The 22,205-nt window shown below is 35.8% G+C and overlaps 1 protein-coding gene across 1 annotated transcript in view; it reads right to left on the minus strand.

Moving 5' to 3' along the window:
• LOC150102372 (uncharacterized) overlaps window positions 1-22,205 on the minus strand; it is a 211,795-nt gene that overhangs the window by 148,271 nt on the left and 41,319 nt on the right. The window contains exon 4 of the mRNA XM_090399565.1: window positions 6,251-7,053. Coding sequence (XP_090255691.1) covers window positions 6,251-7,053 — 803 coding nt within the window. The remainder of the gene's footprint in view (window positions 1-6,250; window positions 7,054-22,205) is intronic.

Below are 22,205 nucleotides of genomic sequence, written 5' to 3' on the forward strand. Positions count from 1 at the left end.
TGCAGTTATTATAGCTTGATGGTGGATAGAGTCCAACCATTATAGGGTACTGTCTCTGGCAGAAGAAAGAAATGGAACCCATAAGCAAGTTTTGATCTAATCAGTGCTCAATACAATCAAAGCAAAGATGATCTATCAGCATCACAAGAGATGAAAGATAGGATGCAAAGGATGTTCACTCTTTTACAGCACTTATCTCGCTCATGGCATATGTGAGGGAGGAAACAGAATTTCTTGTCAGATGATTCCCAAGAACTTCTGATGCAACTGGGATTAAAGTTTGTCCTAGTCTGAATTCTGAGTCAAGATGAAGACCATGTCTGCTGCAAAAAACATGCTGTTTTCTGCTGTGAAAATCTGAACAACCCATCTGCAAGTACCCATTTTGACAGACAGTCTTGCTGCAACTGTCTTTCTATGATCATCACATTACAAGAATAACAGATGGCAAAGCCATTCATAGAGAACATACTTACAGTTGGAGGAAGTTGTTTAGTTACTGAGTTAATGCTGATTGCAAAAAGTGTAATGCTTAAAACTGAACTTTGGGGTCCCTACTATTAGGTATATATTTGGGAGAGTGGTTTCCACTCAGACATGAAAGATTCAGTTCGATATAAAGTTCCTGATAAACAGGAGATTCTCTTGCTCTAAGACAAAAATTGTGTGCAACTTTCAATATTCTGAATCTCCAAGGAGTGTTGCATGCTTTTTCCACATCAACAAAACTGATATACTAAGTGCTTGCATTTTAGGATGGCATCTTTAATGAACTAAAACTACTGATCATCTCTAGATGATCAGTAGTACGAGTACAATAATATTTTCAGAAGGCGGACTGTGTTTTGGGAAAAAAAGAGTTGTTTTTTCTTTCCAGAAACTATAAAAGATGAGACTATTTTAACTATTTTTTCCAGAATCTTGCACAAGCAGCTGGTCAAAGCAACTGGACTGAGGACTTTGGATCATTTCCTAGCTTATGAAAGACAATGATAATTGCCTTTTGTCAAGTATCTAAAAAAAACATTCTCACAGAATGTGTGGAATTTTTTTCTTGACAATTATGTATAAGACTATTACACTTTTTTTATATATAATGTTTGTCAAGTAGCTTTATTTCATCATCCTACATGTTTCGCCAATTTTTCTATCGGCATCTTCAGGGAATACAAACTAGTAAGCTAAATGAAGGTAACAGACTAGGTTATAACTGATGGTTCTAATTCATACAAAAAATTAGTATTGTGCATGACAATGCACGTGTCTCGCGAACGTGATTTATTCGTTATGGCTCATGATGTAATTGTCATGAAAGTTCATTTCTTTGATGTTTAATGATCCGATTAAAGCTTTCCAAATTTCTTACCAGAAATTTGAAAAGCTTTAATCAAATCATGAGTCATAACGAATAAATCACGTTCATGAGACACGCGCATTGTCAGGCACAATACTAATTTTTTTTATGAATTAGAACCATCAGTTATAACCTAGTCTGTTACCTTCATTTAGCTTACTCGTTTGTATTCCCTGAAGATGCCAATAGAAAAATTGGCGAAACATGTAGGATGATAAAATAAAGCTACTTGACAAACATTATAAAAAAGTGTAATAGGCTTATTCTCACAGAATATTCTATTGAACAGGTAATAGTTGATCCCTAGAAGCTGGTAATAGATATTTAATCATCTCATAATGGATGTTATCTGGTCCAACAGCAGTTGGGTAACATTTAAGCACAGCAGCTTTCATTTCTTCTTTCATGGTCTGTTGTATGCTTCAGTACAGCTCAAAGAAAATAGAATTCGCTTTGCTGCTGTGCACTGTGGTGGGGATAAGAAGATACTGCTGATATTTTAGCAAATATCTCACCAAGAGTATCAGCAATTGCTATTGGGTCAGCAACTGTGCATCTATTGTTTTCAAGGAAGGAGAGTTGATAGGTGGTGTAACTGACTTTCATTTCCTGAATTTTGAGTCCCAGACTTCTTTACTGCTGGTTGCTCTTGTTATGAAAGATGTGCATTGGATCCAGGAGTCATTTTGGCTTTAACCATGGATGGTTCTTGCTTGCGTTCAGATATGTTTGAAAGAAATGAAGTTTGTTGTTCTGAAGCCCAGTGATGCCAGATCACCGAGCTTCAAGTATGTTTCCTGCACACAAAAACAGATTGGTTTATACCTTCTACAACACAGCTTTGAGATTCATTGAAGTTTTGAAAAAATCTACAATTTCATTGTGGAAATGTTTTCATTATTTCTTTTTGGGTGGTATCATCTGACAAGTATGTTTCCTGCACACAAAAACAGATTGGTTTATACCTTCTACAACACAGCTTTGAGATTCATTGAAGTTTTGAAAAAATCTACAATTTCATTGTGGAAATGTTTTCATTATTTCTTTTTGGGTGGTATCATCTGGCTTCCTATGTTGAGAAGTTTCATTTTCAGTAGTATTACATTTTTTTCTTTTTAGAGAACTGTGGACAGCAAGTGACCATTATTCCTTCTTCATCATGAAAAATAGCAAAGACATCAAAATTGGACTCACTCTAGGACACTTGTATGTTAATTATTTTATCTTCTTGTGTGTGTGTGTGTGGGGGGGGGGGGGGGGTTAAGAGGCATCCAAGCAATCTGTTAATGGACTAACTATTAAAAGGTTCTAGAGGTATATCTTTGATCCTCTGTGGTGCACAATTTATTATCTTTTAAGTAATGAATTCTCATGTGTTAGAACCATTTCTAGCAGGTCTAGTGAGCCAATATTGATTTTTCTCTTTGATATGCTTTAGTGAGTCAGCAAGCAAATAATACTATTTAGGAATGTTGTAGTTGTGAGATGGTGGAATTAACATATGTTAAGGTCCCAACTGGATTTTTTTACAGTTGCCTTCTTAGTAAGGAGGGTTTACCACAGAAAGTTGTTATATTTGTGGCAGACTTGATTGATTCCTGATGTGGAATGCTCTGATCAGTTTTTATTTTTTGGGTCACCTTTTCATTCTTCCACCTTGGGCATACTAGGGAGTATGCATACACCAGACGATCTTCCTCACAATTAGGGAATTTCGGTGTTTTGCTCTTACAGTCTTTGTTCTCATGACCTTCACTGTCACATCAGGCACAGATGGCAGATCCATGACAGGAAATTTGAGAATGACCATACTTTTCACATTTAAAGCAGCATAAAGGGTTCACGATGTAGAGCCTAATATATATCCTGCTTTCAGGTTGGTGGTTTAGGTGAGTTAAAAAGTAAGGATGATATTCCTGGTAAGAGCCAGGGTGACCATCCCTTTGTATGAGTATTCTCCTCAATGCTATTGTAAAATCTCGCAAGAAATTATTTTTTTAAGAGAATTTTTGCTAAAGATTTTCCAATTTTTTTTGTCTGAAATTATAAGGAAAAAATGTGCTTAGTAAGATGTAAAAATATTAGTAAGATGTCTCTTGCTTGGCTCTTCACTTACGACTTCTACGGGGATTCCTTCCCTGAATCCAGGAGGATCATTCTTCCTGCCGCCGATGCCCACCCTCTCTCTCTCTAGGCTCTGGGTAGCTACAGCAGAACCCCAGCGCATCCGACAAAGGAAAACTCTCGAAGATTAACCAGACAGAAGACGCTCCAGTCTCAATGTGTGTTACAGAATGTAAACCGGACTTTCCTCTCAAGGACGTTAGCAAGTAAGCCATTATTTTGTTATAACATGTTATGTGAATGTAACTCGAAATCGTAAAGGAGTGAAAGAGGTTACTTGTTAACTGGCAGTTAGATTGAATTTGATATAAGGGAAGAACATGTATTGTTAAGTATGTCTAATTCATAAGTTGTTGTGATAGTGTCTGAATTAGTATCAATTAAGTATTGAATGTGTTGGAAGAAAGTTAATGTGATCCTTCTTGGAATATTTATGTATGCTTGCAGGCCAAGTGGTGTCATAGAAGACGCTGATATTTCAAAGTACAATAAGTTTTCTGATAGTGAACGCAGTATAGTTTCTGTTACTTAGATAGCAAGTTGTCTTTGTGTGTTAAAGTGCTTTAGATTAAATAATTCTTTTATTAACTTTTATGTACTTTGTATCATATCCTTTAGTTTGATAATAAACATGTTTTTGTTTTGTAATTACCTGGTTCTCATTCCTTAGCCAATGCACTATCCCAAAAATATTAATGAACCTGCAGGAATAGAATAAAGTAACAAGCGATGACTGCATGTAAAGAAATTGTACAGAAGTATTAATTTAATTTTGTTTTCTCCTCGCCCTGACTTTCAAACATAAAAGGGTTAATTAAGTGGCGCAATCGTTACGAATAAATAAATTTCTTAATTGATATTGCGCAATTGCTCAGGGACTGTTACATTAGATAGACTTATTACACGAGGTCTATCTAGCTACAGAAAAAAAAAAAAAGGTGAGGAGGGGGGGGGGCAAGAATAAACTTAAGTAAGAAAGTAGATAGATAGAATAGATAAGGAGAAAAGTAAAGAAAGTAAATATTTTACAAAGGCACAGCAGAGAGACTTTTAAAGAAAACAATATATTACACTGTCACTCTTTGGTCTTTCATTTCAGAGTGCAGGAACATCAAGAGGGATCTCACTCCAATATTATGCCTCTAAAAAAGTTTAAAGATTTGTGTGGAAGTGAAAGTGATTGCTTTTCTCCCATGTCACACAAAGTACTTTTTCAGATTCTGTCACCTATCTGAAAAACTGTCACTGTTGTTTCAATAAGAATATTCCCTGAAAAATTTCTTCACTGATTTTTTAGATCCTGCTGACCCTTCCAAACTGTTCCTAAAAGGATGAATAAATGTGACATTTTTCCAAGTGGACATTTCCCTGCTGAGCTCAAACAAAAAATGGTATATTTGTTGCTGTCGTTGATGTTTTCATTTTGTTTGTTCTGATTTTCTATTGATGTTCTAATGGTTTCTGCACTTGGGTGGGGACCCCTGTTGAGGACTCCTGATAAACAAGAGGATGAAAAATTATTCATTCTCAGGAAGAAAGTTGGTTCAACGCCAGAGCTGCCCACATACCACAGAGCTTGTACTGTGGTAATACTAACTACTCCTCACTCATGCTGTTTAAATGACCACATAATCATAGATCAGCTCTGCTAACACATTCCTGAATGTTAACAATGTCAAGTTCCCTTCCTAACATCTTCAATTTTAGTATGATGCTGCCATCTCTTTATTTACTTCTCTAATTTTTCTCATAACTCTTCCATATCTGTAGTTCCCCAATATTTGATCAATTGTTTTATTTCTGAATCAGTGCTCAGATATATAAGTTAAATTGATTTGAACACTGTTCTTGTATATAGCTAGTGTAGTGTTTTGACTAATTTCTCTCCTATTCCATATAAATTTATTCAGATGACTACTCAGCTATACCACCTTGTTTATTCTGTTGTCATTACCACAATTAATTTACACTTTTTTAAAAAAAATTGTTCCAAATTAAGTCTCACAGTCCAATTCCCAATTGCCCACATCACTCTCTACTTGAAACTAGCTAGCATTCAAGAAGATTATCTTTGTGTTTCATACTATTACTACTTCTTTCAGTGCCATTTTTATTGCCTGAATATAATCTCTTGTAGTTGTTATTTAGAAGATTTTTACCTTTTATTTTTTTCCTGTTTCAGCAATACCAATTATGTCGACATGGCATTCCTCTAAATTTTCTGCCAGTTCCACTTCTTTTCTGTTAATGTTGTCTATCTTGAATTCTGCTGATAATGAGTTTGCTCAAGTAGCTGACTTTTCCATGAAATCAGTAGGAGCCTTATGTAAATGGGCAATGTCTCAGTTGGCATGACATTTCATCTTGGTGAGCCATCATTTTGGTTTAAGTCAATATAGAATGCAACTTGGTTGGCTAAATCCCAAATTGCAAGCCTGTCCTGATTTGTTCAGTATCTGAGTAGATATCCTAAGAGGGTGCAAGGCATGAGAAGGTGAGGACATTAGCTCAAAAGCCTCAAGTTAGTTCTCCCAGTTATCTAGCTTTAATCCTTAGGCAATCCCAAAAACCTGTTTACTCAAAAGTAAGGTTTTGTGGGCTCAGTGAAATATTTATAACTACATATTTCCTATGTGCTGTTTAAAGTACAAAGAAATGATTAAATTATTCATTAATAGCATGTGTATTAAGCAGAACAAATACTTTTAAAATCAGAATTATCATAACTATGTAATAATTATATGAAAAATGCTTCAAGATTCCTATACTAACCTTTTCATTAATATCACTAAGTACTCTTACTTCTTCAGCCAATAAGAGAGGATCTTTGGGTACAGTTAAATACTGATGATATTTACAGTTTTCTGTCATTCTATGACATGATCTACTAGAACCTGGACCCATAAATGAATGACTTCGGTGAGATCCTAATTTTGTAGTTGAACCCCTTTTTGATGCCTTACCATGCCGTGATAAGAGAGGATCACTATGATGTCTCCTGTGAAATGTGTTTTTCAATGATTCTGTGTGTGTATTATTTAAAATATTATTCATGACATTGGAGACAGAAAATTTTTCAATGAACAATTCATCACTTATGTCACACTTCTCTTCACCTTCATGCCTTTTTAAGAATGGATGAATGGAATGTACAGGTGATGTACAATAAAAAGATACAGGATGACATGAATTGAATGGAGAATTTTCAGGAGTATGACACTGTTTGTTGTGAAAACTGGATGGAGAAAAATTTCTGCAATTGATATTTACAGACAAAGATTTATGCAACAGACTCTCACATAAATTAGAACACCTGCCTGGTAAATGATAAGGTTCAAATATTGTACTTTGGTGCAATGAATTATATTTACATGGTAAGTTAAATAAATCAGATTTAAGTGAACTAAAAGGCTTTTTTATGTCCTTTTTCTGAACATGATCAGGAGATGTAGATACTGTCCAACTTGGGGGAAGAGACTCACTACCACTTTTTACTTCATTCAAACAGAATCTTTCTTTATGACTGGACCAATGACTGTGTTGAAGATATGGTGGCCTTTGAACTCCACAAAAACCTAGATAGGAAAAAAAATGGTTATTTTATTTTTGAATAATTCATGATCCAAGTATCGGTTAATCAAATGAAAAACGTATGCCTTCTTTACTGGAAATGCTGTAATTCTATACATGTAAAAGGTAAGCACAAAATTTAATTGGATGTTTACCTTTACATGCATAAAATTACAGTATGTCCAGAATTACAGCATTAAGTTATTACATAAGTACAGTATTTAACAAAAGATGCAACCAATGCCATACATTTTTTTTTCCCTCTTAAGAGTATAAAGCACGATACTAAGCATACAAAACTGTAGATTTTAATTAACATCAAATTTTCCAATAAGAACCTGAAATAAGTAGTAATGCTTTCCATTTTGCTAATATTGACCAGGGCATTTTAGATCTCTCTCTCTGAACTCTAGAATCATATGTATAGATTCATAAAGAATTATATCTTACGTGATTCTTAGAGTACTGGGTCAGTGGATGTTAATTCTTTGTGAACTATAGCATTTGCCAATACCACAGACTATACATCTAGACAACCTCCTATGTCATTCATATCACTCATATCATTAAATATAGATGACATGAACACAGACATCAGGCTCCAAACAGAAAAGGAGAGGATATGGCTTTGCACAAACTTCAAAAATGAATAGCTGAATATGTAGCAGGAAAGATACCAAATAGGCTGCATGTGAATGAAAAAGTGTAATGCAATAAGGATTATAAGTCTTCCAATGGTAGGCAATGGATAACACAAGTTTCAAATAAAACCTATAGTCTTAAAAATCATCAACTTCAGTATCACTATGTTTCAAGAAGAAATGCAGCTAATTGAGTATATGCAGCAGACAAGCCTTCAAGTCAGTGGTGTGTTAAGATTTCAATTAAAGAATGGTAATGCAATCAAAGTTGTAGTTGGCAGTGGGTTCTTTGAAGTCTTTGTTAGATAACCAGACTGCAGTTCCAGTGTTACTGGTTGTATACCAACTTATTGGGGATAAGAGTCAAGGATCAGTAGACTATCTCAAAGTTTTGGGAAGTAATCATGATTAAGTGATTTTTTTTTTTTTTTTTTAAATGATGAATGAGTTATGTAATATTCTGTCTGAATTACAAAAACTACCATTGTTTTCTTTGAATGCTGATAATGTATTCTCCTGTTGACAAAGGTGTGACTCAGGCACAAATGTTATGAACAATATGTCTACTACACATGTTCTTTAAATGTCTGGTTAACCTCTATACCAAGGAATACTGAAAAAGCTGTTAAAAGATAAGCTTCATTTGAAAAAAAGCTAATTTACATAACAGACTTCTGTTTCATAATCACTACTGCAATGTGGATATCATTCCTAACTTGATAAAAATCAAGATCAAATCCCTCACTGCACATGAAATTGATCAAAAAGCAAGCAAGGATTTATTAATAGATCAGTTACATCGAATTACAAAACAGTTCTTTTCAAATAATGCTTAAATTATAGATCTTGAAAATAACCTTAAAAACAATCTAAGCTAGAAGCATTTCTTGAAAATAACCTTAAAAACAATCTAAGCTAGAAGCATTTTGATTTAATCTATTGTTAATTCTAGCCAAAAATTAACGATCTTTATTCATCGAACAATGAAGCAATGATTTCTTTTGATGTTCATCTATTCAACATACCTCTCTAAGAAACTCTTCAATCCATACATGCAGAAATTTCCCTGAAGATATTTTTACCCAATAAGCCACAAGTTCAAATCCTACTACATGCAGAAGTTTGTGAACATTTTTAGGTAGTAAATGAATTTTGCTGCTTTATGTGAGGTGATTATCTTGGCAAATGGAGGCCTGAAACAATTCATGCTTGGTTTCTAGAGCACGTTTTTGATGTTTATCTAATCCTCAGCCCAACAAGAGTAGTAAAATATGTTAGGTATACTGTTTATATACTGCACCAAATAGTTTATATTTTGCTGACTTTGGTGAAAAGGTTTAAACAGTCTGGTTGAGCCAAACTTTACCTCTTCCTTCTATCTCTTTATGAGAAATGTTTTGAAGAAGAAAATTTTGAAAAATGAATTCCTGCATCTCCCACCCTTTTTTTTTTTTTTTTTTTTTTAATCCAACAGGTTTTTGCCTCTAAGGTTTGTATATCTGGTGTTTCAGTAGGTGCGCACTTAAAATATCTAAATAAAATCAGACCTAGATATGCCTTTTAGATTTTATTATCAAAGCATGTATAGATTTATACTTTTTAGATTTTATTATCAAAGAGTGTATAGGTTTATAAGTATGTAAAAATTTTATATAAAATAAAAGGAAAGCTATATCAAATAATGACCTAGTTACACATTCACACAGTCTTCCATACTTTAAGGAAAAAAATTGTCGAGGTCAAACTTCTGACAATGCTTAAACAATCTGCAGTGACAAAGGTCAAAAGTATAAATGCCTAACACCACGAAGTTTATCTTTATTACTGTTGCATTCTGAAGTTACTCCTTCTTTCTTTTCTCTGATAATTGCAACAGAAAATATAACATTTAATAGTCATTTAGAAGTACCTCAGTTACTTTTATCTTCTTCATCTTGGTAAAACATTAATTATGTCAATGTAGTATTTCTATAATTCTTTTGTGGTTCCACTTCTTTTCTGTTGATGCTCTTTAGGCTGTTGGTACCTATTTTTAATTCTGTTCAGTTTGAGATTTCTGAACATTAAGGCTATATTTTTATAAAACCACATAAATTTGGGTTGATTACAAATTACTACAACAAAGCATCTTCAAATGTGAATGTTACTCCAACAAAAGCTCTGCAGCCTTACTGCATAGTAACTAAATGATGAACTTTTCCATTTCCAAAGTGTAGGAAACTGTAATTTCTAATTGTGCCTTTTTTTTTTTTTAATGCTTTTAATCCACAGTGTATAAGTGTAGTAATTTTAATGTAGTATACAGTGTTTGCATTTAAAAAGTTAGCCACTGTTTGCAGAGTTATTCAACTGTCTGAATTTTCCTATTGATTTCTTAGCTATGATATATACCGATGATACATTCAGATACTCAAAGCAAAATACTTAACAGTTAAATAAAATTGTTTGCAGTTAATTGAACGTTTAACACTTTCAGCATGTCTTTCTTCTTTTTTTTTAACAGAAAACCAATATGTATAGTTGGCATAAATAGCAGATATTTTTGTATAGTTTGTAGAAGGAAGAACCACCAAATTTCTGGGAAGAAAAGTCCTCCTGCTGACATACGAGGGTGGTCTGAACTGGTCTCAGCCTAACAATGAAAAACGAATTTATAATTTCAAATTATTTTTATTTTTCAACATAATCTCCCTTAAGACTAATACATTTATTCCAGTGATGCCCCAGCACCATTATTCTATCCCTGTAGTGGTTCTCAGTAAGATCTGCAAAATACCCCTCTACAGCTGCAATCATCTCTTGATTCTAAGAAAAAAGCTGACCAGCAAGGAAGAGTTTTAGTTTTGGGAAGAGATAGAAGTCAGAGGGAGCCAAATCTGGGGAATAGGGTGGATGTTCCAACAATTTATAGTGCTGATCCCTTAATTTTCCCATTGCCAAAACACTTTTGTGGGCAGGTACATTGTCCTGATGAAAGATGATTTTTTTCTTCTGCAAACTGGGTCTTTTCTCACAAATTTTTTTTGTCTAGTCTGGTTGAAAGATCAGAATAATATTCCAGGGTTATTGTTTTACCCTTTTAGATAATTAATAAACAAAATGGCTTTAGCATCCTGAAACGCTGATGCCATGACCTTTCTTGCTGATTGAACTGACTTTGTCTTCTTTGGCACTGAACAACTGGCTTCTGTCTACTGTTTTGACTGCTGTTTGGATTCTGGTGTGTAATGGTGAATCCAAGTCTCATCCATAGTAATAAATTGATGCACAAAATTAGTTTTATTGCTCATCTGCTGTGAGCAAGCATAGTATCCATCTTGCACAAAGCTTTTTCATATGCAATTCTTCACTCAAAATATATCCTACATGTTCTTTTGAAATGCCTAGAGTCTCAGCAATTTAATGCGCTTTGACTCGCCAGTCATCCAATACCATATCGTGCACTTGATCAATGATTTCTGGTATTGTTACACTTTTTGGACATCCTTCACGTGGATCATCTTCAAGGCTGGTACGGCCTTGTTTAAACTCGACAGCCCATTTCTTAATTGTTGAAAACAAAGGAGAAGAGTGCCCATAAACTTTTATGAACTTCATATGAATTTCTTTTGGCATTAAACCTTCTTTTACAATGAATTTTATAACTGCACGATACTCAATTTTAACCATTTCAAGGAATACAGACAACACTTTTGCTTCAGACAGCTGTATAAAACAAACTACTTGATAGAATGACTTGCAATTTCACATGGATGCTTACGACAGATGTACCAACTTGGAAAAAAAAAAATCCTGCAGATAGTGTTGCCATCTATGGTCGAGGCCAAGAACTTTTCAGTACAAGGCCTTGTACAAGGCTGACTAACTTATTTTCACTTTAAAAACTCTAATAAATAGTTCAGGATTAATAAACTATCTCAATTATAATAAATAGCTCTTGATTATTATGCCACCTCAAAAGCAATGGCTTGTAAACTGAAAAGCCTCTTGTCTAAATATCACATAAGGTATCTTCTCCTTAGGCTCATGTTAGGCTCAATGGTCTGTCTCTGAAAAGTAACTTGGCTTCTTAGAAAGCTAACTTATACTCTGATGGAATAGGTAATCCTAACTGTATTATGTATTATATCTGTCACAATCGCGTGTAGCCTCTTGCTGGCCTGCCTATTTGCAAGAATAAAAACCTGATTTTCTGGAGGAAAAAACGGTCATCTTTACACAGGACTGGCGAACATACCTTCAGTTGAAAAGGCCCTTAAAAAATTCAATGCATTATCATCAACAGACTTCCCCGGAGTCAAGAGATTCAAAGCGGGAGGTCTCACTCTCACATGCACAGCTTATTGTACCTCAACTTAAATGCATTCACTGTCACTGCACTCACCACACTCTCAGGGAATGCATTCCAATCACCCACCACTCTGCATGCAAAAAATCTACTACTCATCCCCTTCCTCACACCCACCTTATACAGCTTCCAGGCATGGCGTCTTGTTCACCCTGTTTCCAGATACACTATGAAAAATCTCATCCACATTAATCTGGTAATTACTCCTTACAAAATTTTTGATCATATCGACCCTCTTCCTTCTATCCACCAAGCTCTGTAATTTGCATTCTAGCAATATGTCCTCATATTCCATATTCCAAAGACCAGAAACCGACTTAGTCAATCATCTCTGAATCCTCTCCAACATCTCATCATCCTTTTGAAACCTCGTGACCAAATCTGTATGCAGTAATCCATATGAGGTCTGATTAAAGTCTTGTACAATGAATCAAAACATCCAAACTTCTACATGCGAGTGTTCCCACATCATTCCCATAATCAGCTGTGTTGTCCTCACAATTTTAGCAAAATGTCCACAAAATTTCAGGTCCCTATCCACATAACTCCCAGATCTTTCATTACTTTCAACTCCTCTAAAATATCTCCACTAATCCTATACCTTGCATCCCATCTTTGCTTCCCAAATTTTAAAACCTTACACTTTGTAACATTAAACTGACATCCCACACACTCGCTCATTCAGTGAAATGGGTGAATGTGTGGGGATGAAACAATGCAGCCTATTTACACCCTCTTGCAAAGCAACAACATCTACTCTGCTTCTCATAACTCTCCCCAACTGCAAACAACTGTATATCACCATTCAAGCCCTTTCCAATGTCATTTACATAGATATTCAACAATTATGGCCCCAAAACAAACCCCTGGGGCACACCATTAGTGACTTTCCTCTTCTGGGATATCACTCACCCCCCCCCCCCCCACACACACGTACAACCTGCTGATACCTATCAGAGGCAATCTCCAATCCAACACATTAATCTACTATCCAACCTCATCTGTTCCAATTTAACTACACTAGTTTGTCAAGTAACAATCTATCAAAAGCCTTTGCAAAATCTAAATATACTACTATATATGCATCCCCTTTGTTTAATATATTCGCCACCTTGTTATAACAAGTAAATTGCTAAAACATGATCTTCCTTTAGCAAACCCATGCTGTCCATTAAAGAGAATTCTACTGCTGTCCACCAAATCCTTGTCCTCACTAGCTTCTCCAACACTTTGACCACAACTCCAGACAAGCAGATTGGCCTATAATGTGAAGCCTTAGTCTTATCACCCGTTTCCACTCCTTTGGGATATAGGCTAATTTAAGACTCGTGTTAAAAATGTAAGTTAAAGCTGTTGTTAACTCCCTGGAATATTCCCTCAAGACACACGGTGATATCATCAAGTCCCATGGCCTTGTTCACATCAAGTTACTCAATTCCTTATATATCTCCTGCTCACTCACCATCAGTGGTGTTGTGTCCATATCCCTAATATAATTACTCTTTTAGTCTTTTATTCAAATTCTCATTCAACTCTTTCTCAGGTATCACGTGGTACCCCTGTTGGAATTGCCCTAGGGTCGAGCCAACACCAGATTATCAGAGTATCTGAGATAAACCTCTCGCAAAACACTAAGAAATTTATTTTTTCGCTGTGCCACGTAGTGCTTTTAGATTAAATAATAATATCAATCAAGAGGCGATCTCTAGATAGTGTTCAAATGATACCTTGACCTTTGCAGACGTGGCCAAAATCTCTTCCTTCTAATTTCCCGCCTAGGTTCGTGTTAGTTTTTATAAGCGGTGCATCGGATTCCAAAATCACAGATAGACTTAATTGTATTTAAAAGCAAGGTTTATTAGATACTATAATTATATACATACAGTACATGTAAACTTAAATCTCAATCTAAGAGAGTTCCTGACAGACAGGTTAACATTAAAACATTCCAATATCACAAGGATACACAGACTGACCATTGTTAATTTTTTCAGTATAAATCTTATCAACATTAAAACACCTAAATTATGCATAACAGAGTGCTTAAGAGTCAAAGCTGTATAACTGAGAGGAGACCTCCACACAGCCTTTTAAAGGAATGCGGAGAACCTACCAGGGCTTCTGACTTAATGTCCAACTTCTCGTGGTGCACCCTGTTGGGTATCTACCTGGATACTGAGCGAACGAGGATGGGCTGGCAATTTGGGATTTAGCCGACCAAATTGAATTCTTATTGGCTTAAACCAATATAGAAAATGATGGTACAACATGACAAAATTTCATGCCGGCTGGGGCGTCGCCCAGTTAAACAAGGCCCCCCGTTCTTTTCGCCAGAGAACCAGGGCGAACAGCGAAAACACAGCTACTGGAACAAATCTGAAAGCATACCCCAACTCAACATCACCAGAGTTGAAGATCGGTACTATCAACATAAGAAGCCTGAATGGCAAAGAAATGGAGCTAGCTGAGGAATTAGATAAGAACCAGATACATAATAGGAGTGACTGAAACAAAAAGACAAAAACTGGTGAGATCTTTCTGAACAATAAATACAAAATGTTATATTCAGGAAATGACAAGGAAAAGAAGGAGTAGCCATAGTATTCAACACAAAATACGAGGCTAATCTTCTTGAATGGCAGGCAGTCTCAAGTAGAGTGATGTGGGCAAATATCAGAATGGGGAATTGGACAATGAGACTTATTTGTGCCTATGGTCCCACAAAAGGTTCTACTAAGGTAAAAGTGGAGGAATTTTTTAATGCTTTAGAAAAAGCAACTGACATAATGAAAAAGGAAAAGTTGGTCCTTGTTGGGGATCTAAATAGCAGAGTAGGAAATGATTGTCAGACATACAAAAATATTTTGGGAAAATTTGGAGAAAAGAGCAAAGCTAATAACAATGGCAAATACCTGTTGGATTTCTGCTCGGGACATGGACTGGTTATTACTAACACCATGTTCAACATAAAAATGTGCACAAATTCACATGGAGAGAAGAGGCAAGGAATAAGAAAGTCTCATTGACTATGTTATTGTTGAAAGTGATGTTTTCTCCCTGGTGTAGGACACCAGAGTGTACAGAGGATTTGAAATTGGAAGTGATCACTATTTAGTCTTGAGCAGGATAAAATTGAATTTCATATTAAAAAGAATAACATGTAAGAAAGTTTTAAAGCGAATAAAAGTTGAGCAGCTCTCAGATGTGAACTGTAGATAGACTAAAATACACAAAGACTATTGAAGAGAAAATGAAAGAGTTTGAGAACAGCAACCAAACCTTGAAGATTCAGTGGCTAGCCTTGAAGAAAACCCTGACTGATTCAACCAGAGAAGCATGTGGTGAGGTTGTCTGCAAGGATAGAAAAATCAGAACTCCATGGTGGACACAGGAAGTTAAAGAGGCAGTAAAGGAAAAGAAAGCATATCAAAAGTTCCTGGCAAATAAGTCAGCTTGTGCTCTCAGAGAATACAGAACAAATGTAAGAAATGTAAGAAAGCTAAACAATGTGTAAAACTAGCTAAACAAAAGTAATGGGAGGACTTTGGCAAGAATATAGAAAATAAATATCAAGAAGGTGGTAAGATATTCTGGAGGTTGTTCAAGAAGCTTAGAAATGGAGGAAAGAGTGCTGTAAAAGGAGTTAGAGATGATAATGGTGACATGAAAACAGGAGAAAAAGATATCCTTGAAGTATGGAGTAATTACTTTGAAAAATTGCTAAATGAAACAAGCAGTGATAGCACAGTGGTAAAAAACACTCGACAGTCATACAGGCAGGAATACATATCCATACTTGAAGTAGAAAAAGCCATGAAAGGCTTGAAACATGAAAAGGCAGCAGGAGTAGATGATATTCGACCAGAAATGGTGAAGTATGCGGTATAAAAGTCTTACAGTGGCTGCATTGCATAGTACAGAAAGCCTGGACAGAGGGAAGAATTCCCGATGATTGGAGTAGAGCTCTAATAGTACCGATATATAAAAATGGAAATAAAAGTGAATGTGAGAATTACAGAGGTATTTCCCTACTGAGTGTTTCTGGCAAGATCTATGCAAGCATACTTGAGAAATGGTTGAGAAGAATTGTGGAAAAAAAGCTTGGTGAACAACAAGCTGGATTCATGCCAGATAGAGGCTATCAGGATCAGATCTTCACTTTACGACAAATAGTTGAGAAATCATGGGAATATAACAAAGATCTGTATTTAAGTTTTGTCGATCTGGAAAAGGCATATGACAAGATGCCAAGAGAGAAGCTATTCAATACGCTACAGTTATATGGTGTCAATGGGGCATTATATCAAGCAATACTTAGTCTTTATTTGAGTTGTAATTCAGCAGTTAGAATTGAAGGAAGTATAGGAAGATGGTTTAATGTTAAATCTGGTGTGAAACAAGGATGTACATTATCCCCTCTGTTATTCATTATCTATATGGATCACATTATGAAGGAAAGTGGTATTAAATATGATATCAGAAATGGAGATATTAATGTCAGCTCTTTGCTTTATGCGGACGATGTTATACTTCTAAATAAATCCGCTACAAGTTTGTAAGAGTCCCTGACTAAATTGAATAACTGTTGTAATAGATATGGTATGAAGGTCAGCATTAAAAAGACAATGAAAATAGGTAGAATTGTTGAAAATGTCAACTGTGTTGTGAACGGGGAACCTGTGGAACAAGTAAAACATTTCAGCTACTTAGGCACGATTTTTAGTGAAGATGGTAAATTAAATATGGAAATAGACAACAGAATCAATAAAGCTGGTATGGTACAAATCAATTGAATAAATTCATATGGAATAAGAGAGAAATTAGTTGTAACACTAAATTAGCTGTATACAAGACAGTGCTCAAACCAGTTTTAACTTATGGATCTGAGAGCTGGGTCAGAAGTAAAACACTTGATCAAAGACTAGAGACCGCAGATATGAGAGTCCTGAGAAAGATTAGAGGAATGAACAGATGGCATCAACGGCAATATCATATTAAAAACGAGGATATTAGGAAAGAACTTGACATTGTCAGCATCCAGGAATGCATTAGCAGAGCTAATCTCAGGTGGTATGGTCACTTAAACAGAATGGGCGAGGAAAGATTAGCCAAACAAGTGTTCTCTGCCAGGTTGGCAGGAAAACGACCCAGAGGAAGACCAAGATATAGCTGGATTGATACGCTACAATGTGCCTTAGACAATAGAAATATAAGATCTGATAATGATAATATTGGAGTCTTGACAAGTGACAGACTGATTTGGAGGAAAATTGTAGATAGGAAGTTAGTAATGATGTAAATTTTTCATGTAGTACTATCATATCCTGTACACCTTTTGAGAGTACATCAGGAATTTGATGATGAATTATGCATATCTCAATAATTCTTTTCTAATTCAGTTTCAATCAAACCACTCAAAATAGCATCTGTATCTTTTACAATCTTGTCATTAATAGCTATTCTTTACACTGAAATTTATCATAACCTCTTTAAACATATAATAGCATCTATATCTTTTGAAATCGTGTCATGAATAGCAATTCTTTACTCTGAACTTTATCATAACCTCTTTAAACACATAACATAATTCGATCACAGTAGGAGACAGTAAATATATGGTAATTTCTCAGGATCACTACAGTTCAGTTCTATATAATATTATTAATGTTCCATCCTTAGATTCACAGCACGGTACAAATCCTTTCATTCATAGTTGACAAATACTATAAAGTCTACTTATCTATCTTGAACTGCATCACATTAAGAGGTCTTCAGGAATCTGTCTCTCCTTAATCGAAATAGCCATGGGTTCCTATCTGGCTTTCTGTGGGCGGCCGGGCATACTCTTTCCGTGGAGATACGACCTTCTAGTTCTGCCGATGCCTCTATCAAAACCCTCCGGAGTGGAGGCGCTGCTGCCTTTCACCCGATCATAACACCGTGACACCAGCACCAGGAGATCAGGAACAAAAAAGCCTTGTGTGGGGGGTGCTTGACCCTTATATTTCGCCTTGGTTCCCGGCGATTCTCGCACTCTGCAGTGTCCACCTAGCACTTTCACGTAGGTTGATGTCACAGCGTCCAGCTTTCTCCGCTACGTTTTTCGTGCACTGTAGGCACGCGAATGCCCGGGGCAAACCGCTCCCCTTGCGTTACTGCTCCCTGACCTTTGGACTTATATCCCCTTTAGAATTTGTGCAAATCATTCTGTAACTTCTAGTACTTATTGCTCTAACAAAATGTTAAATGTTTACACTTCCACTATTATTTATACTAACTAGTGAGTGATCCCTTGTTGAAATATTTGATTTATCTACAAAGCAGTATTATGATACCTAGAGACAAGCATGTTATAATGTTTCTTATTGTGTGTTCGCTCTGTTATACCATGATAAGATGAAATATCTAATGTTCCAACTTATCAGGGTATAACAGTGGTTCCTCCCCCATTTCCACTGCTCTCAAGTTCTGCATTATGTTACAATCACAAGGATGGAATACTTAAATAACTGCTCATTTAACTCCTCTATTATATTCTCTTCAGTGTTTAGCATTCTCCCATTATTAGTGACTAACATCATCATCCCATAATCAGTCTTCCTTCTGTTGGCCACATATCGAAAAAACTCCCTAGGATTTCTTTTAGTGTCATTTGCTAACTGTTGCTCATACTGTATTTTTGCTACCCTTACTAAACGAGTAACCTTCATTGCTTTCTCTTTGTACTCCTATAAATGATAATCTCTACTCATCTTGTGCTGCCTCATTTTACACCTACCTTATTTAATCTCCTAAGTTTGGAATACACTCAGTCATTGCCTCTGCCAGATACCACCTAAGTAGAGACCAAGCAGCATTGATTTCCTTCCCATGCAATTCCTCATTTCATGATATCACTACAAGCTGCCTCCTGAGTTTGCCATAATCACCTGTCTTATAGTTCCACATATAACTCTTTCTCACAAAAGTCCTGATATGATTGGCCATCACCCAAGTGATCACTTGGGTGATGGCCAATCATATCAGGACTTCATGGTCACTTTCACCAACTTGAGGAAAATGCGAAATCCAAGATCCTCGGATCCATGTGTAGCCTCTGTTACATACTACTTAAGGTAGTTATCCCTTAAAAACTCAAGAAATTCATTTGCTTTGGTTCCTGATGCTGCCTTTTCATTCCGGTCTATATTATCATAATTGAAATTGCCCATAATGATCACCCTTTTCTTATTACCATGTTTAGACCAATTTGTCTAAACATTTCCTTCTCAGCACCTTCCACATTACCAAGTCTAAAGAGAAACCCTACTTAACATTTCATCCTGTCCACCTCTACTTCACACCATACTGCTTCAAAACCAGTCAGTATTTGCATCTCTGTCCTAAATGGGTCCACCTCCTCCTCCCTTTCTGCTTTGTCTGTCTTCATGAAAGACTACATATCCCTCCATCTCTATTCCTATTAGAATGTTATCTGTTCAACCATCTCACTTATGTGAACTTTTGGGTGAATTAACTCTATCAGTGCTACAATTTCAGTCTCCTTGTTTCAAATACTTCTAGCATTTGTAAACATACACATTAGCTCATTTCTGTTTCCATAACAAGTCCCACTATCCCCACTTATCAGACATGACTCCACAATCTCCCCTACCCATTCTTGTCTATCATCACTGATATTACACCCCTCTCCAGACCTAAATGTCACCCCCACATCCTTGACTGTCTTAATTCTTTCTTGCACACTCAAACATCTACTCCTGAAACCATCATCTACATTTTTCATGAGGTGTCCCTCTGTCCACCCTGATCTCCTCCCCATTTTCATGTCCACTCTGTGTTCCTTCTCTCTTTTATTCTCTTCACTCACCTCTGCATCACAAATTTGCCTTCCTTATCCTCGTGCTCTTCCACACCTCTTGCTTCCTCAGGTCATACATTCATTTCATTCATTCTCTCTTGCAGCAACAGTTTCTCCAACTGACTCACACCAAATCCATTCAAATGTAGCTCATCTCTTTTATACCGCTCTATCTGATCCTCAAATACATCCCACACATTCACTAAATGAACTCCTTTCTTCTCATACAACTCTGCTAGCATACCACTCATAATCTTCGACTGCCTTCTCAACTGATCATTATCATACCTGGGCATCATGCTGACTACCTTAGCTAACCCACTGTTATCTTTTGCTCTGCTTGACAGCCTCATGATATGCCTGCTTACATTCTTCTTGTTACCAGTCAAATCATTCATGCCAACTATCACTACCAACTCTTTTGTTCACATACTCCTTTTATCCAATGCTTCAACCACTTTGCTCATTTTGCCTCCAGGAAAACAGACCATGTGCACCTTTTCACTCACCACAACTCTTATCATCGAATCTTCATACATTGCCACTCTCAAATCATTCAATATTTCTTTTAAAGATTCTGTCCCATTCTTCTTCACATTCTGATGCAAATCCATAATTCTCCTCAGTTCATTCCTCATATGTTTAATCTCTTGCATCATTTTTACTAACTACACTTTCATATCTTCAATTAGCTTTTCAGTGCCATTTACGCAAATTGCAATTTCACTACCCTGCATGTCCCCTGTCTTACATTCCTGTCTCCATTGAATGTAAGTACATTCAATGGAGATATCATTAATATCTCCATAATAAAGACAGTAATCACCATTACCAACTATGCAATATTTGTAAAACTCCATTCTGGATAAGCTAATACCTTCTTAAATTTACAAGATTTTGATTTGTACTTTTTTTTAATACTAAATAAAAAAAAATAGAAAAAAAATTGAATCCAAATTTTCCAAACAAAGGACAGATATTCTTCTATCTGATATCTACCCTTTGAAAAATTCAGAAGCACATGCATGCAGACAGACATACACAATATATATAAATATATATTTGATTTTAGAAAGCACCTGGATTGGATGGTATAACAGCAGAGGTTATTAAACATGGATGAAAGTGCTTTAGAATCAACTACTAAATATCTGTAATACAGCTCTAGCTACAACCAATCCCAACTATAATATTAAATCTCACAGATTTCTCAAACTCCTCTGATTCAATTTTTGGTTTGGCACAGTATGCCCTTTGCTGTTCTTGTACCAATAAAGCCTTAATCAACTGATTACTGATTCAATTAATAGACAAATAATGTTCAGAATTCTCAGTTATGACATACCTTTGAGAAGTCAAAGCAATAACAGAACCATATCAGAATTACCATGCAAGAGTAACAGTTAATGGAGGTATGATTGAGAGCTTTCTTATTTCTGCTGGAGTTCTTCAGAGAGATTCTATGGCACCATATCTTTTTATTATTATCCTTGATTATGTATTCAGACTCTCAGGAAATTAATATGAAATAACTTTCAAAGATTTGGCAAGACAAATCCACATGCAGTCTCTGCTTTGTAGATGATGATGTGCTAAAACTAATAATCATTTACATATGGTAACCAGACATGGAACATCAGTAATCAATGAGCAGTTAATACTATCAATAACTTTGGGGCAACATGTCTTTCATCAGCATTACGATACATATGGTAAAATCGCATTCCTAATACTGTCATTCCTGAAGAAGGTCAGCAAAGTCCCTAATAGAAGCAATTCAGAAAAGTCAGCTGAGGTGATTGGGACACCAAATTGGACATTCACCTACATTCAGCACTCTTGCTCTTTACAGACCAACTAATGTACACAGAGGAAGACCGAGAAAACAGTTCTGGCAATACAAAAGCAAACTTGTTTTTGAAGATGAGATTCATTAACCATCTGGTATATACTATTTCGCACATAACAGATCAACTTGGCTACCTTCATTTAATGTTTTATCTCCATGAATTGTGTCATATGCATATTTCTGTGATGGTCTGAAAAGTTCTTGGCCTAACAATGAAAAAAGGAATTTATAATTTCAAAATTATTTTCATTTTTCAACATAATCTCCCACAAGATTAATACATTTATTCCAGTGATGATCCAGCACCATTATCACATACCTGTAGTAGTTCTCAGTAAGATCTGCAAAATACCCCTCTACAGCTGCAATTACCTCTTGATTTGAAGAAAAATGCTGACCAGTGAGAAGAGTTTTAGTTTTGGGAAGAGATAGAAGTCAGCGGGAGTCAAATATGGGGA

Source organism: Typopeltis vanoorti, chromosome 10 (genome assembly GCF_054136105.1).
Source record: "Typopeltis vanoorti isolate ZY-2024b chromosome 10, IOZ_Tvanoo_1.0, whole genome shotgun sequence".
Lineage (NCBI taxonomy): Eukaryota > Metazoa > Arthropoda > Arachnida > Uropygi > Thelyphonidae > Typopeltis > Typopeltis vanoorti.